At 49.8% G+C, this 10,537-nt stretch overlaps 1 protein-coding gene across 2 annotated transcripts; it reads left to right on the forward strand.

Annotated features, from left to right (window-relative positions):
* Positions 1 to 3,497: 3,497 nt before the first annotated feature.
* CATIP (ciliogenesis associated TTC17 interacting protein) lies at positions 3,498 to 9,489 on the forward strand. 2 transcript variants are annotated; one of them, XM_077748640.1, is made up of 10 exons: positions 3,498 to 3,554; positions 3,710 to 3,802; positions 4,113 to 4,313; positions 4,599 to 4,654; positions 5,515 to 5,601; positions 5,763 to 5,930; positions 7,479 to 7,603; positions 8,409 to 8,485; positions 8,772 to 8,860; positions 9,034 to 9,489. In XM_077748640.1, exons 1-10 carry the CDS (start codon positions 3,530 to 3,532, stop codon positions 9,262 to 9,264), a joined length of 1,152 nt encoding a protein of 383 aa, XP_077604766.1. In that variant the 5' UTR covers positions 3,498 to 3,529; the 3' UTR covers positions 9,265 to 9,489. The 2 variants fall into 2 exon arrangements, with proteins under 2 accessions (XP_077604766.1, XP_077604765.1); XM_077748639.1 differs by lacking the exon at positions 4,113 to 4,313.
* Positions 9,490 to 10,537: the final 1,048 nt, after the last annotated feature.

Consider the following 10,537-nt stretch of genomic DNA (forward strand, 5'->3'; position numbering starts at 1 on the left):
TTTGTTTATCCATTTGTCAGTTGACGGACAGTTGACTTTTTTCCACATTTTACCTATGATGAATCATGGTGCTATGAACATCTGGTTTTTGTGCAGACAGATGTTTTCAGTTCTCTTGGGTATAGACCTAGGAGTGCAATTGCTAAGTCATACAGAAACTCCACATTTAACTTTTTAAGGAACTAAGAAACTATTTCCTAAAGCAGTTGTGAGTTTTCTTGATGCCCTGTCAGTCTTCCATGTGCAGCGAAACGCTTATTCAGAATTCACTCAAAATAAAATTTAAAAAATAAAATGAGAGGTGCCTGGCTAGCTCAGTTGGTAGAGCATGCAACTCTTTTTTTTTTTTTTAAAGTTTATTTATTTATTATTGAGAGAGAGACAGAGAGAGCTGCTTAACTGACAGAGCCACCCAGGCACCCAGAGCATGCAACTCTTGATCTCAGGGCCATGAGTTCAAGCCCCACATTGGGCATGGAGCTTACTTAAAAAATAATAATAATAAATAAAATTAAAAAGAATACTCAATTTCTTAAGTTGCAAAATTTAAAAGAAGCATTTTTAAACTTTTAAGTTACTTATCAATCATATTTTAATCATAAATCCAGTAAATGTTAATAATAACTTTTAAAGGGGCTTTAATTAATACTTGGTCCTCTTTTCATGCCTGGGAGGCTCAGTCGGTTGAGTGCCTGGCTTCGACTTAGATCATGATCTCATGGGTCGTGGATTCAAGCCCCGCATTGGTCTCTGTGCTGACAGCTCAGAGCCTGGAGCCTGTTTCAGATTCTGTGTCTCCCCCTCTCTCTACCCCTTCCCTTCTTGCATTCTGTCTCTCTCTGTCTCTCAAAAATAAATCAAAAAACATTTTAAAAACTAAAACAATTGGTCCTCTTTTCAAAATTAAAACTGCTTTAAGCAGTTTATGTTGTATTTATTCATTCTAGATATTCTATTTCTTTTTTCAAAGCAAATGAACATACTTGTCAAATTATATCTCATAAAGCTGGAAAAAAGTAAAGTAAAATAGAAAGAATTCAATTCTATTTAAAAAAAGAGAAACCAGCCCCCACCCCAAGTACTTTAATTGCAGTCTAATAAAAGTAAAGACAGAAACCCGGTAAATTTTAAGGTTTTTAAAAAAATGTTTTGGTTGTACTTACAATCCCAGTAAGAATTTATCTTCAGGGGCACCTGGGTGGCTCAGTCAGTTAAGCGTCCGACTTTGGCTCAGGTCATGATCTCACGGTTCGTGGGTTTGAGCCCTGTGTCAGGCTCTGTGCTGACAGCTAGCTCAGAGCCTGGAGCCTGTCTTCAGATTCTGTATCTCCCTCTCTCTCTGATCCTCCCCTGCTCACGCTCTCTCTCTCTCTCTCTCTCTCTCTCAGAAATAAATAAAACATTAAAAAAAATTTACCTTCAATGTTCAGTCTAAATCAACTATTCAACTGCCCAACTTATTTATTTTAAGATGTTTTGTTAATTTGTTTCTAAGAAATCTCTCTACCCAACGTGGGACTCAAACCTACAACCTTAAGATCAAGAGTCGTTCACTCCACCTACCAAGCCAGTCAGTTGCCATTCAACTGCCTGATTTAAATTAGACTCTCGAGACCTCTTTTAAGCCCCCTTCCATGCCAAATTATTTTAAAGAACTTGAAATTCTAAAGATGCACAATATAATACACACAAATTAATATTGTTAGTTCGATTTTCTCAAGCAGTTCTACACATAATTCTAAATCTTCCTGAAGATGGGGCACCTGGATCACTCATTTGAGCATCAGACTCTTGATTCCAGCTCAGGTCATGATCCCAGGGTCATTGGATCAAGCCCCACATTGGACTCCATGATGAACGTGGAGCCTGCTTAAGATTCTCTCTTTCACCCTCTGCCCTCCTCCCCCACTCTTGCACTGTCTCTAAAAATAAATAAATAAACTTTTAAAAAATAAAACTTAACACTGTGTAAGGGGCATTTGGGTGGATCAGTTGGTTGCGTGCCTGACTATTGATTTTGGCTCAAATCATGATCCCAGGAGCATAGAACCGAGCCCCACGTCGGGGTCTTCACTGAGCATGCAGTCTGTTTAAGATTCTCTCTCTCTTTCTCTTTCCTGGGTGCCTGGGCAGAGCAGCTGGTTAAGAATCCATCTCTTGATCTCAGCTCAGGTAATGATCTCTCGGTTCATGGGTTAGAGTGCCGCCTCAGGCTCTGTGCTGAGGACGCAGAGCCTGCTTGGGATTCTGTCTCCTTCTCTCTGCCCCTCCCCCACTTGCACCTCCTCTCTCAAAATAAATAAATCAACTTTAAAAATTAAAAAAAAAAATTTTGTCTCTCTCTCAGGGTGCCTGGGTGGCTCAGTCGGTTAAATGTCTGACACTTGATTCCAGCTTAGGTCATGATCTCACCGCTTCATGAGTTTGAGCCCCAAGTCAGGCCCTGCACTGACCATATGGAGCGTGCTTGGGATTCTCTCTCTCTACCTCTCTCTCTCTGCTCTTCCTCCCCACTCGTGCTCTCTCTCTCGAAATAAATAAATAAAGCTAAATGAAAAACAAAAACACCTTAACATTGTGTTTAAAGAAAAAAAGAAAATCGAGGTATCACTTTTGATTCTCAAAGCATTTAACTACCATAGCCTACTATTGACCTGAGCCTTACAGATAACACAGTTAACACATGTTTTATTAACACAGTTAATACATATAACACAATGTTATATGTATTATATACAGTACCCTTCCAATAAAGTAAGCTAGAGAAAATGCTATTACGAAACCATAAGGAAGAGAAAATGCATTTACAGGACTGTACTTTACTTCTTGAAAAATATCCACATATAAGTGGCCCAGGCAGTTCAAACCTGGGCTGCTCAAGGGTCCGCTGTATTGGTCGTGTGAACTTGGAAGACATTTAACTCTTGGTGTCTCGGTTTTCTTAGCCATAAAGTGCAGGGGGAAAGTGTCTGCCCGCAGGGTTAGCCTGAATATTCTATGGGTTCACTTATGTGCAGCCTCTAGAGCAGTGCCTGGCCTGCCACAGTGTGGTTTAAGGGTTTGCCATCACCATCAGTTTTGTCACCACCACTCTTACATGTAGCACTATTCACATGGCATCTAAAGTGACTTCCATACATGCGAGGCCGTGTCTGACTCAGGGCCACAACTTCTAAGGTTATTCTTCTTTTATTTTTTTAGATTTACTTTTTTTTTTTTAGTACTCTCTACACCAAACGTGGGGCTCAAACTCACGACCCGGAGATCAAGGGTTGCATGCTCTCCCGACTGAGCCAGCCAGGGCTCCCTAAGGTCCTTCTCATGACCCATGTCATCCCCCTGCCATGTCAAATGCTCCCTCTGCAGGACAATACTTCAGACGTGGCCTGAGCCCCAGACCCCACAGTTCCTACTATTGCCTCCAAGGTCTGGTTGTTTAGTGAGGTGTGTTGATGGCCCTTTAAGAGGCGGTAGCTGGCTTCTGGTTGCCATGGAGACAGGTGGACACAGATCGGCTAGCAGAAAGTCCATGTCCTCTAAACATCAATCCACAGGTGGGAAGAGGGCTGGCAGGATTAGAAGTTGACGGGGCATCTTCCCCCTCACAATCCTCCTTGGGGTGGGCTTGGAGGATTCTGCTTTGGGGACCCCTGGCCCCCGCCTGTCCTTCTCCCCAAGGATGCCATCTCAGCCTTTCCTGCATCCCTAGGCCCCAGAGCCAAGGACCACCAACCATCAGCCCATGAGAGTCTGCCACCCCCAGAGGCCAATGCCGAAGCCATCCAGTTCCTCAGCAACCTCTGTCAGNGTGGGGGGCACGGATGTGGAGAGGAGGGAAGAGAGAAGACACAGACCTGGCCCTGGCTCTCTCAGCCTTGATTGGCCTGCGACTCAGAAAGCGGGGGAGACCTATTTGTTGATAAGAAAGACACCAAGGACATGGGGACTGGATGGGGGGAGGGGTCTTCATCTGCTGGCAGTTGTAGACGCCAATGGCAGGAGTCAGGAGCTGCCTGAGACACGTGGGATGAGGAGAGGGTGGCTGGAGGGTCAGAGGGTTGGGGACTGGGGGGCTGGGGCTTTATCTGTCCCCATGGGACCCTCACCCCCAGACCAGGAGGAGCTGCAGATGCTGCTGTTCTCCGAGACCCTGGCCATGGTCTCGGACAAGGGGGAGCCTCAAGGAGAGCTGACCATTGAGGTGCAGAGAGGGAAACACAAGGACGAATTTGGTGTTATGTCGCACTGCCTCCTTGTGCACGCCTTTAGCCGGGGCTTCATGGACAAAATGCTCTGCGGAAACTCCCTCCTGGGTAGAGTTCTTGCTGCCTGATGCACTTCACCTCCATCCTTCCTCCCCCCCTCCCCCCCCCCATTCCTAGGACCTTTACCCGGGACCAACCCTCCACCTCACCTTGGGAGCAGAATGAGGCAAAGAGGGTGTGTGGGAGGTGGGGGTGACAGGGAGGTTCATCACAGCTCCAGACTTAAGACAGGAGCACCCTTAGTTTCCCCGTGGTCACACTGGGCCACCACCCTCCCTCCCTGCAATTGCCAGTCCTGCCCCCGGTGATGGTAGTGTTCTCCTCCTACCCCAGGCTATCTCTCGTGGGACCTGCATATCATGGAACAACATACCCAAGAGTTTATCAAGGTACCTCCGGGGGCCCCCAGCTTTGGCTCCAAACCAGGGTGTCAGAATAGAGACCCTGGGAGAGAGGGAGGGAAGAACGGGGGGCTCAATGGAATGTTACCCCGACTCTCCCCCAGCTAGCCTGCAATCCCCACCACACACAACTTGGAAACCAATCCATTGAGGGCATCAGGTTGCTTCTCATGACCTTCTCCTAATAGACAAAGCCTGGGAGCCCAGCATTTTCGGGAGGGCCACGCGGGCTGCCCTTTCCCAGAGCCTGGCCTTTCCCAACGGCCTGTCACCACCTCGCTTCCAAATTCCCCTGCTCTGTGCCTCCCACATCCTGCCCCAGCCACCTCACTGACTTCTGGCACATGAACCATATTACACATTGGAAACCACTTGTTTCCCACAGAAACTATTCCCATCTTTTGAAACCTGTATTCTGAAGTGCACGTACTTTTGAACTTTATGTTACACCATAATATGCCTTCTGTTCCTTTTTGTTAAATTTTTAAAAAATCTTTATTTACTTATCTTAGAGAAAACACAAATGAGGGAGGGACAGAGAGAGAGGGAGACACAGAATCCAAAGCAGGCTCCAGGCTCTGAGCTGTCAGCACAGAGCTGCACACGGGGCTTAAACCCACAAACCACGAGATCACAACCTGAACTGAAGTCGGACGCTTAACCAGCTGAGCCACCCAGGCGCCCCTGACTTCTGCTCATGAACTTTACTATATACAGAAGATTTTTCTATCCAAATGTCCCTCAGTCTTCTCGTTTGTAAAGAAGAATAGGCAAGGTGGCCTCTGGTGGGTCCTGTTCTGTACAAGCAGGTGAGCTCCTGATTCCCCGCTCTGTGCTCTGGCCCTTAGTTCCGCATCCTGCCCATGGAGAGGAAGATGAGTCTGGTGAAGCAGGATGACCAGCTGGCCATGACCAGAAGTGTCAAGGAGGGTGAGGTAAGGGCGAGAGACAGGTGGGAGCTGGAAGGGGCCAGATTGTGTCGGGCCAGGAGCCTGGCATGGGGACTCAGCAAGGACCATATGCCCAACACCTGGCTGTCCCATCCTCCTCACCCCTTCCCAGATCAATGTACCTGACCCAGATTTTTCCTGAACAGGAAGTGAAGACCAAAAGGGCTTTTTTCCCCTGGAGCTCAACTGAAGGCTTTGTCTCCGAGGCCGCCAACCTGCTGCTGCTGAGGGTGATGGCCTGGCGGCAGCTGGTGCCCAGCAACGCCCATTTCCTGGCCTTGGACACAGAGGGCAAACTCTGCTATTCCACCTACGTAAGGAGTCTCCCTGGGTGGGGGACTCAGTCTGGGGAAAACCAGAAGGGGCGCATTGATCGCTGAGGTGGGAGGAAAAGCCAGCTTCGGGGTGAAAGAGGGAGTGGGCTGGGGCCATGAAGGTGGGACTTCCGGGGCAGGAGAAAGCAAGCCCGCATTCGCCAGAAGGTCACCTTTGACACAGGTGGAGTAAATAAGAGAGACCAAAGCTGGGAGCAGTTGAGAGAAGCAATGCTTTCGCACCAAAGTCACCCCAAAAAAAGAAAGATGGTGGAGGGCTGCTTTTAAAGACATATATTTTTTTTTACAAATAGTTTACTGTCAAATTGGTTTCCACATAACACCCAGTGCTCATCCCCACAAGTGCCCTCTTCCATGCCCATCCCCCCTCCCCCCTACATCCATCAGTTCTCAGTTTTTGTCATCATTCAAGAGTCTCTCATGGTTTGCCTCTCTCCCTTTCCCCCACCATTTCCCCTTCTTCGCCCCCTTGTTCCTCAGTTAAGTTCCTCCTAATCCTCCTATATGTGCAAACATATGATATTTGACCTTCTCTGCCTGACTTATTTCGCTCAGCATAACACACTCAAGGTCCATCCATGTTGCTACACATGGCCAGATTTCATTGTTTCTCATTGCCATGTAGTATTTCATGGTATAGATGAACCACATCTTCTTGATCCGTTCGTCCGTTGATGGACACTTAGGCTAAAGACATATTTTTTAACATTAGGAAATGCACCATTTCCAACTACACTTAAATGCCCTTTCATACAATGTTTCAGACTGGAAGGCCGTTTTTTTTCTTTATTGTGGCTAAAACGAATCAACATACCTAGGACTTCCTGCAATCGGAGATTTTAAAGCTGTGCCTCTAAACACATATTTGAGGGGGGCACCTGGGTGACTCAGTGGGTTAAGTGTCTGGCTCTTGATTTCAGNTGATTTGACCAACAAATGACATTCTAGTCTTTGTAAATGACATTCTAGTCTTTTCTATCACAAACCACAAACAGCAATGTTCTTGACACAAACAGGCACACCTCACTTTCCCCTATCTTCTTTGAAACACATGTTTTATGTTAGCACTTTTCTCCCCATGGCCGCAGCCAGTAGAGGAACTTAAGTTTTAACTACAACAGGGATACCTGCCTGCTGCAGCGTGGGCCCCCCGGAGCCACAGATCTCGATCTGATAACTGCCCCATTCGGTAGCCCAGCCCCCTCGCCCCCCACCCCACGCACTGACACCTAATTGGTTGAGCCTCATCCCTGTAATGAATCTGCCAACTAGAAGCCCTTGGTCATCCAGATGATGCAGGGAGGGTTGGGGCACAAGCAGTGAGGAACTGGCCCTCCAGGGGGAGACCTCCATGTAACGTGGGGGTGCATCTCAAATCCTCTGGTGCCTGAGGGTCTGGACAGTCAAGGGGTGCTTATCACTGACGAGCAAGGAATGAGGCAGCAAGGTGGAGGAGAGGGCCAGGGTGAGACAGGGGAGACCCTGTTGGGCACCCACCTCACCTCCCTCCATGTCGGCTGCTGCCAGCAAGCCCTGGGCACCCAGACGATCCAGGTGGGCCGCCAGCAAGTGGATGTGTTCATCGTGGAGCAGACGGTCCACTCCGACGAAGGCATCCCCAGTTCCTGCCAGTTCTACCTGCTCTCTGATGGGTGAGCTACTGACAGCGGCGCCAAGGGGGCAGTGTTGAGCACAAGCATGTGCGCTCGATCTTGGGGCCCGGGCATGGGGCAAAGGGAGACTGCGCTCTCTGGGGACACCACCTGGAAGAATGCCCCCTTGCTTTATCCCCATCATTCCCGCTCCCTTTATCTACTCATTCTTCAACGCGGGCGGTGCCTCCCAGCCCCTCACCAAAGAGCTCTGAATGGCTGAGGAGGTCAATGCTGACCCCATGAGGCCTAAGGCATAATAGCTAAAGCGGCTGCCGCGGGTGGTGGGTGTGCTACTGGAGAACACCAAGGTCTGAACGTGACACCCGATAGACTCCTGATGTGCTGGGGAAAGCATCCTGCCGCACGCACTGCCAAGCTGTCGCCAGCATGGCACAGGCACCAAATCACAAGAAAATTGGGGTAGGGGGACAGAATTTGTTTCTTGAAATTTCCAAAGAGGTATTGATGTCATCGTCCGTTTCGCTGGGAAAAAAGTCATCAGAACATTGTTGGTTCCTTATTTGATAAGTTAGTGAGTTGTTTCTATTTTGAGCGTCACATAGCTCGAGGCTCATCCCTTTTAGCGCTGGAGATCCCATGCCAGACCAGGCACACCAGGACACGACAAAAAGGGCATGAGCAGGAAAGGCAGGGGCCATTACCTGGGGATCTAGAAATGAACACAACCCTAGAACTCAAGCAGAGGTGTTGGGGGGCAACGAAGGGAGGCCCCCGGGATGGCCCTCAAGGGAGCGGGCAGGTCTGGGAAGACACCCACTCTCACGCCTGTGTTGTACTCCAGGCATCTGGCCAAGAGAATCCAGGTGGGCTCCCCGGGGTGCTGCATGATCACCAAAATGCCTATCTTGAGGGAAAAGGGTGAGTGAAGCCTCTGGCTGGTGGGAGAGTGAAGGAGAGGTGGGAACACCGGGGACCTTCCTGGGTGCAGGGGCTGGACCGAGTGTGGGATCAGAACCTGAAATCAGAGAAGTTTTGCCCTCCAGCCCCTGAGCCCAAGGCAATTAGGGGAGGATCATTTTGCAGGGAACTCCTTCTGGCAGCTCTGGCCTGGTGAGCAGAACCCAGGGCTTCCCCCACCCCNGCTGCATGTGGGGAAGGTCCTGGGGGTGGGGGTGGGGTGCAGCCTCCCTCTCTCCCCACCCAGATGAGATCGAGCCCCGCCCGGTATTTGAGAAGCAGCCCCTGGTGTGGGAGGACGATATGGAGCTCTACTCGAGATTCGTTGACCGGAAGGTGAGAGAGGCTGCAGCCGGCCCGGGGTCCCCATTCCCCCTTCAGCATAATCCCCACACCATTACTGATCTCCCTCGGCGCCTTCAGGAAATGCACACCCCGAGGGAGCGAAGGGAGGGGCGGGCTCCCGGCGCGCAGGGTCCCGGGGCGCGCTCACGCTCGGCCCCCGCCAGGAGGAGCTGCGTCTCAGCCACGCCAGCTACCTGCGGCGGCACCCCGAGGCCCAGGCGCTCGTCTCGGACTTCCTGCTCTTCCTGCTCCTGCGCCAGCCGACCGACGTGGTCACCTTCGCCGCCGAGTACTTCGGAGCCTTCGCGAAGCGCAACCCGCCGACCCCTGCCTTGCGCTCCTCCGGCCGGCCCAGCCCCTTCCGTTCGCTGGACCCCGAGCGCCCCACGGACTAGGGCTGGCGGGGCGCAGCGTGCGGGGACTGGGCAGGAAGCCGGGGCATCCCTGTCCCTGCAGGGGACGCAGAGGGACTCGCTCCGGAAGCGCGCCTTTCGGGCTGCGGTTTTTTGCGGGGAATTAAAGGGGCGCCTCCGCGGTTCCGCTGTGAGTGCCAGAACCTTCCCTGGCCAGTCTTGCGTCTTGGCTAAAAAGAGGAACTGTAACAGAGTTTGTCTGCGAATTACAGCCTTTTTCCGAGTTGCTATGATCAATATCCCTATTTTACAGATAAGAAAATAGAGGCGCAGAAAGGTTAAGTAACTCATAGTGCGTAGGGAGCAGGATTCAAACCTGGACGTCGGATGCCAAAACCCACACTCTTAGTCATTAGGTTAGTGGGAATAGAGGGGCGGGGCTTCCTGGCCCTCAGAATCCTTCTGGGTGTCACCAAGCGCAAACCAAATTGCCTCGCTTCCATCCCCCAACCAAGGAAAAGAGCAGGGATCCTTCCTCATCACCTCTGAAGTCTCCCAAAACACACCGGCTGCCAGCTCTCTCACTCCACCTGTTTTTCCACGGACACCCAGGAACCCCCAAACAGTGTGCAGGGTCCCCAGCTACCGACTTTCTGAAAAAAAGGATAGGCAGGTGATCATCATCTCCTCTAGGCTCCTTGCACAATGTCAGTCTGGCCAATGGCTTGTTCCTGCCCAGGGCTGGCCGCCGCTCATTAGTAAATATGAGGCAAGCTTCTCAGGGGCAGCTGGTAATGGGGGTGCAGGCTTCATCTCTCCTGTCTATTCACTCATGGGCCTGCCTCTTCCAGATGAGGGACCCTGGAGAAGCCCTGTGCTGTGAGGACGGTGGCCATGACCCAGGACTCCGGGAAGCAAGGGTTCATGAAGAACCATTACTTGAGTTGAGCCTTGAAAATTTTTAAAAATATCTTTTATTGTCCCCATCCCTTATTTTGAAAGAAATACATGTTCACTAGAGAAAACTGGGAAAAGCATGACAAACAAAAAGAAGAAAGTGAGTTCACCCCAGTTTCTCAACCTGGAGGCAGCCACTCTTAATATTTTGGCAAATACCCTCTTTATTCTTTTCTTTATGCATAAAAGTGGCCACTGTTTGTTCAGCATTTACTCTGACAAGCAATTCTTTGTTTACTGTCTTAACATTATCTTATTTAAATTATTATTGCAGTATAATTGCAATACAATGTTATATTAGCTTCACATCAAGCACTTTTTTTAGAGTAATCTCTGTTCCCAAAGTGGGGCTCTAACT

Source organism: Crocuta crocuta, unplaced genomic scaffold (assembly GCF_008692635.1).
Source record: "Crocuta crocuta isolate KB4526 unplaced genomic scaffold, BGI_CrCroc_1.0 scaffold229, whole genome shotgun sequence".
Classification (NCBI taxonomy): Eukaryota; Metazoa; Chordata; class Mammalia; order Carnivora; family Hyaenidae; genus Crocuta; species Crocuta crocuta.

Coding starts and splice junctions, on each gene's coding strand:
- CATIP (XM_077748640.1), top strand. CDS start 3,530: ATGTCCTCTAAACATCAATCCACAG. Junction 3,555..3,709: donor CTCTAAACATCAATCCACAG/GTGGGAAGAGGG, acceptor CTGCATCCCTAG/GCCCCAGAGCCAAGGACCAC. Junction 5,602..5,762: donor GAAGTGTCAAGGAGGGTGAG/GTAAGGGCGAGA, acceptor TTTCCTGAACAG/GAAGTGAAGACCAAAAGGGC.